We start from the raw sequence: 5,917 nt of genomic DNA on the forward strand, positions 1-5,917 counted from the left end.
AGTGTTGGACCCCATCGGCCCTCCGCACGCCCCGCCGCCGGCTCTGACTGACAGCCCCCCCTGCCGTCCGAAAACGGCATGCAGTCAATCAGTCAAAAGAGAGCGTCATCACCCACACCAATGAACCAACAGCATGCACAGCCTCAATTGTGCTCGGCGGTGTCAACATCTGGAAAATTTACCGGCACAGCAATACGTGTGATGCGCCTACTTTACTTACGGGGCCGAAGCGCCAAGCTGGAATTTCGTCGAAGCGCCATGTCATGTGTGATCTGTTCACTTCTCAGTTGCATTAGGGATCTACTTCTTTGAAAGCTGGCACATATCAAGGAAATTAAAATTTTTTTACACCTACCGCGGCTCAAATGTGTGATCTGACCGGGATCTGCTAGCCGTAATCTTATATAGAGCTGGGTACATGTCGATTGAGAGCTAGCGGAACTCACATGCATCTCACCTCTACTCAGCTTACGCAGCTACCATGTGGGGCCATGCTTCTCCGGCGGCGTGCGCGCTTTGCGGCAGCACGCAGCCGCTGCGAGGCCCAACTGGCGCCATCATCGGGCCGACGTGCGACGGGGATTACTTCCATCGAGACTGCGCTCTCTGGAGCTGTGAGGTGTGCTTTTCATCATGCAGGCGGGTCAAGGGTCCTGCTTTGGCCCATACAGCGTGGCGTTGTGCGGCAGCATTGTGCCGGCAAGCTCAGCCGGCATGGATTTGTGTCAACCCTCATCTGGGGCATCGCCATTCCAAACCCCGCAGGTGTGGCAGCCAGACGCCGAGCGGCTGTGGCTGCTCAAAGGCGTCTCCCAGGCCATCCGGCGTGGCAGACAGATGCGGTGAGCGCATGCCGCCACGCCTACTGCTCATCCTGCGTGGCCCCCCGGCACCGAAAGTATGCTCTCGCCCCTCGCCCGCACCGCCGTCCCCGATCGCAAGCGGCTCTGCAAACCCACTATTCACACGGCGCCCCTCCCTGCAGCTGCGCCGCCTGCGACCAGCCGGGGGCGACGCTGGGCTGCCGCATCTCCCGATGCCCCCGGACGTACCACCTGCCCTGCGCGCGCCGCGCCGGCTGCCGCCTGAACGACCACAACTATCACGTGGCCTGCCCGGAGCACGCGCCGCTGTTCAGCCACGAGCAGGGCGCGGCGGGCGCTGGGGGTGCTGGGGGTGCGGGCGCCTTGGACGCTTGGTGAGTGCCCACGGTGCGGTCGCGAGTGGGGCCGCTCTTGAGCTGCCGCCCGCGCTTCGCGCAGCGGGAAGTGCGCAGCGTGCAGCAGAGCGTGTGGGACGGCAGTCATCAGTGTAGCACCAGCACCTTGCATACGTCGTCTCACAATGACGAGGGCGCTGTGCCGAACTGTGCTGTGCAGGCCGCCTAGCGCGCTGGACCAGTGGAGGTGGCAGCACGCGCCCTCTCAGGCTCACTTTCAGCAGCGTCATGACGGCGGCGACGGCGACGCCGGCGAGGGGCGCCCGTCGCAGCCAGAGCTGCAGGCCGGACAGCAGCCGGGGCCAGGGCCGCACGCCGCGCCACGGCAGCAGCAGCAGCAGCAGCAGCGACAGTCGCCCCAGCGCGCCCATGCCGAGCGCCCCGCCACCGCCCCTCACGCCGCCCGTCCGCCCCGCCGCCCCAGCGGCGCGGGCCCCGCAAAGCGCCGCCGCGTCGACCCCGAGCTCGTGTCCGACCACCTCGCGCGCGCGCGCGCCGCGCGCGACCGGCTGCGCGCGGAGCTCGAGGCGGCGCGCGCGTGGTCGAGCGACGACGAGCAGGCGTTTGCGCGCAAGGAGCGCCGCCGCCTGGCCAAGGACCTCGCGCGGCTGGCGCCCGTGGTGCTTGCGGCGCCGCCGCCGGGCCCGAAGGGCGCCGCCGCGGTGGCGGCGGCGGGCGGGGCCCCTGCAGCGGCACCGCGGGGGCTGGGGCCCGGGCTGCCGCCGGCGAGGGCCGCGTCGATGGCGACGGCGTCTTCGCTGGCGAGCCTGCCTTCATTAGGGGCGGCCGACCAGCAGCGGCAGCACCAGCAGCAGCAGCAGCAGCAGCAGCAACAGCCGCGGTTCGTGCCGCCGTCAGAGGGGTTTGCGTCGATCGGGGGCCTGGGGGACGTGAAGCGGGCGCTCAGAGAGATGGCGCTGCTGCCGCTAAGCCAGCCGGAGCTGCTGCGTCAGCTGGGGATAGTCGCCCCCAGGTGACTAGGCCAGATCCCTCAGGGAGGGTGGGTGTGTTGTTTTTGAGGCACGGGTCGCTGCATCACGCGGGGGGTGGCACTATGGGGCTGCCGCTAAGGCGCGCACCACCCTGGCTTGCTGGAATGCCGCACCCGCGAACACTCGTGTGCGGAACCTGAGGGGCCGCGAGCGCTGACCGGCGACCGGCGCGCTCCTCGGCGGTTCACCAACGCTCCCATCGCACCAGGGGCATCCTGCTGTATGGCGCCCCAGGCACTGGCAAGACGGCCGTCGTCCGCGCGCTGGCCGGCGAGTGCGCGCGGCGCGCGCCGCGGCCCGTGGCGCTGTTTGCGCGCAAGGGGGCGGACTGCCTGGGCAAGTACGCCGGCGATGCGGAGCGCGCGCTGAGGCTGCTGTTCCAGCAGGTGCGACCGGCTGGGGATCGGTGGCCGGCCGGTGGTCACGAAGCGGGTGCACGGTCGGCGAGTCCGGCAGGCTGGTCTGGTGGCATGCGTGGTTCTTGTGACCGCCGCGGTGCCTGCGACGTTGGCGAGGACAAGGGCGGCCGCATGGGGACGGCGCGCGCGCCTGAATCACAGCCTGGCTGCGAGAGCGCAGGCGGCTCGAGCCCCGGCTACCCAATCACATATCATTTGCAGCCTGTGGGGCCGACGCCACCTCTTCTCACATACCCCCGGCGCCGCCGCCTCCGCCCGTGGACCCTCAACCCACGAACACGCCAGACCATGTACCATTGCGGCATGCACGCGCGCGCGAATACTCTCCCCCGCCTACCACCGCCGCACGCGCGCGAGCGTGCACGCATTCACCCCCGCCCACCACAGCCACGCGCTCTGGAGCGTGTGCGCACTCGGCCCCACCCACAACCGCCGCGCCTGCACGCGCGCGCGCGCCCCCTCGCCCCCACACCACCCAGGCCGCGGAGGCGGCCCCCAGCATCATATTCCTGGACGAGCTCGACGCCCTCGCGCCCGCGCGCGCCGCGCGCGCCGGCGGCTCCGACCAAATCTACGCGAGCGTGGTGTCCACCCTGCTCGCGCTCATGGACGGCCTGGAGGACAGGGGGCAGGTGCTGGTGGTCGGGGTGACCAACAGGTGTGCACACGCGCGTGGGGTTCTCCGTGTGTGCGCTTGAGTGCAGGCGGGCGCGCCAGTCCCCGGTCGCGGCGGCCCATTCGGCGGTCGGCTCGTAGGCTGACTTGAAGTTTACGCATGCCGCTGTGGGTCCGATCCCAAAGGCGATCGCAGCAGCCTTTGCTGTCGCCTTTGGCTCGTGTTTCGGTCTGGTCAACCCTTGGTCAATCCCCCGTCGAAACTGCGCCATGATCTCGACAGGCCCGACTCGATCGACCCGGCGCTGCGGCGTCCCGGGCGCTTTGACCGGGAGGTCTACTTTGGGCTGCCCTCCGCCGACGACAGGGAGGCCATCCTGCGGGTCCTGACGCGCGCGTGGGCGCCGGCCCCGGCTGCAGCGCTGCTGCGGCGGCTCGCGGCGGCCACGGAGGGCTTTGCGGGTGCGAGCCGGGTGGCGGGATCGATTCAATGGAATGCATGTAGGGCTTCTGCAGGGCTCGTCCTGTGGCAAGACTGCGTGAGCTTCAGCTGCTTGGGTCACCACCTTCGCAGCGGCGCCCGCGGCTGCACTGTTGTGCGTCCCGCTTGCTTCCTCCTTTCTGTGTCGTACTCCGCTGACCGCATCCTGTTCACCGCCCGCCCTTTCCACCCTGCCAGGAGCTGATTTGCAGGCCCTCTGCTCGTCGGCAGTGCTGACAGCGGTGCGGCGGACCGCACCTAACGCTGTGGAGGCCGCCTTGAACCAACAGCAGCAGCAGCAGCAGCAGCAGCAGCTTGGTGCCATGCAGCAGCACAGGCTGCAGGCCACAGCGCTCGGCCTGAGCGAGCACTCCCCATCCACCCCGCCGCAGCACCAGCACCTGCAGCAGCAGCAGCAGCAGCAGCAGCAGCAGCCGCAGCAGCAGCAGCACCTGCAGCAGCAGCAGCCGCGGCCCCCGTCGCAGCAGCAGCAGCAGCCATCAATCCAGCCCCAGCCACGCCCGAGCCCGCCGGACGCGCCCCCCACCACCGGCGGCGGCGCCGGCGCGGCCCGCGGCTCGACTGGGCCGTCCCCCTTGTCGTCAGCATCCAGCCAGGGCGGCGGCCAGCGGCAGGGGTTTGCTGCGCTGAGCCCGGGATTTACGCCGGCGCGGCCCGTGTTTCTGGGGGCCCTCAACCAGTGCATCTCCGAGCTGCTGGCTCCCCAGGAGGGATCGGCTTTGGGGGATGTGACGCCCCAGCAGAGCCCGCCGGAGCAGCGGCAGCAGCAGGAGCAGGAGCAGCAGCAGCAGCAGCAGAAGCAGCAGCAGCAGGAGGAGGAGCAGCAGGAGCAGCAGCAGGCAGAGGGGCCAGGGCAGCCAGCTGGCGGCGAGGCTGGCGAACAGGGCCTCGGCACGAATGTGGCAGGGGGCATAGGCGCCGATGATGGCCTGGCGTCGCCGCTCCCAGGAGGTGCAGGCGTTTCACTGGGAGCAGGGGTTGCGGAGGCCGCGCGCGGAGGCGATCGAGACGACGATCTCGCCCAGGCGCGTCCGACCCCAGCCGCTTCGAGCCAAGGGCCCACGCGCCCTTCATCAAGCGCAAACGCAGGCGCAAGTGCAGGCGCAGCCGTGTCCCCGACAACCCCGCCGCAGGGGGCAGCTGGGGCAGCGCCAGCGATAGCGCCAGGGGCGGCGGCGGCGGTGCCGTCCTGGGTGGCGACTCTCGAGGTCGCGCCGCGCGACTGGTGGGCCGCGCTGGCGGCGGCGCCGCCCCCCTGCAGCAAGCGCGACGTGGCGGCCTCTCTCGCCGCGGAGGGCGGTGCCCCGCTGCCCCGGCGGCTGGCGCCGCTGCTGCTGCCGACGCTGGCGCGCGCGCTGCACGTACTGGCGGCGAGCGGCTGCGTGCCAACGCTGACAACACAGCTGGCCGTTGCCGCTTCAGCTGTTGGTTCGGGGGCCGCCCAGCCAGGCGACGCTGCTATAAGTGAGCTTGAACGCCTGATGTCAGAGGCCGGCGCGGTGGAGCAACTCCCAGACGCAACCCCATGTGAGGCTGGCAGCAGCGCCCCTGCCGGCGGCGCCGCCGCCGGCCCCTGCCCCCGCTCGCGCGTGCCCTGTCACCTGCTGCTCGATGGCGCGCCCGCCGCCGGCCAGGAGCCGGCCGCGCGCGCGCTGCTGGCGCTGCTGCGGCGCGGGGGCGCGGCGGTGCACAGCCTCGCGCTGCCGGGCCTGCTGCTGCGTGGGCATGGGGACGCTGTGTCTGGCCTGACGTCGGTCGTCGCGCAGGCGTTTGGGCGGGCCGGCAGTGACCAGGTGGTGGTCCTGTATGCGCCGCGCATTGAGATGTGGGCTGGGGGCGCGTTTGAAGCAAGGGAGCCTTGGGGCGAGGATCAGGAGCAGGAGGAGGAGAATGCAGGGGGCGAGGAGGTGGGCGGGGGCGGCTGCAGGGTGGCGGCGGCGAGCCCGGCGTGGGCGGTCTTCGAGCAGCTGCTGCGGCAGGCGCCGCCGAACGTGGGGGTGGTGGTGGTGGCGACGTGCCACGTGGCGGCCTCCCGGCTGCCGGGTGCAGCGCTCTCGCTGTTCGCGCCGCCCGCGGCGGCCGCTGCGCCGCCCGCGGCGCGCCTGCTGCAGCTGCAGCTGGCCGGGCCGTGCGCCGCGGCGGCGGTGGTGGAGGCGGGGGAGGTGCGTCC

At 71.0% G+C, this 5,917-nt stretch overlaps 2 protein-coding genes across 2 annotated transcripts in view; one reads left to right on the top strand and one right to left on the bottom strand.

Moving 5' to 3' along the window:
- The window catches only part of MNEG_1595 (hypothetical protein), a gene marked incomplete at both ends in the record, with an annotated part of 3,130 nt that extends 2,865 nt beyond the window's left edge, over positions 1-265 (bottom strand). The window contains one exon of the mRNA XM_014049933.1: positions 221-265. Coding sequence (XP_013905387.1) covers positions 221-265 — 45 coding nt within the window. The remainder of the gene's footprint in view (positions 1-220) is intronic.
- A 572-nt stretch (positions 266-837) lies between these two features.
- MNEG_1596 (hypothetical protein) overlaps positions 838-5,917 on the top strand; it is a gene marked incomplete at both ends in the record, with an annotated part of 6,812 nt that continues 1,732 nt past the window's right edge. Inside the window, 8 exons of the mRNA XM_014049934.1 lie at positions 838-842; positions 986-1,198; positions 1,380-2,192; positions 2,420-2,597; positions 3,110-3,288; positions 3,529-3,707; positions 3,925-4,646; positions 4,881-5,909. Of these exons, the coding sequence (XP_013905388.1) occupies positions 838-842; positions 986-1,198; positions 1,380-2,192; positions 2,420-2,597; positions 3,110-3,288; positions 3,529-3,707; positions 3,925-4,646; positions 4,881-5,909 (3,318 nt within the window). The remainder of the gene's footprint in view (positions 843-985; positions 1,199-1,379; positions 2,193-2,419; positions 2,598-3,109; positions 3,289-3,528; positions 3,708-3,924; positions 4,647-4,880; positions 5,910-5,917) is intronic.

Source organism: Monoraphidium neglectum (genome assembly GCF_000611645.1).
Source record: "Monoraphidium neglectum strain SAG 48.87 unplaced genomic scaffold scaffold00163, whole genome shotgun sequence".
Classification (NCBI taxonomy): Eukaryota; Viridiplantae; Chlorophyta; class Chlorophyceae; order Sphaeropleales; family Selenastraceae; genus Monoraphidium; species Monoraphidium neglectum.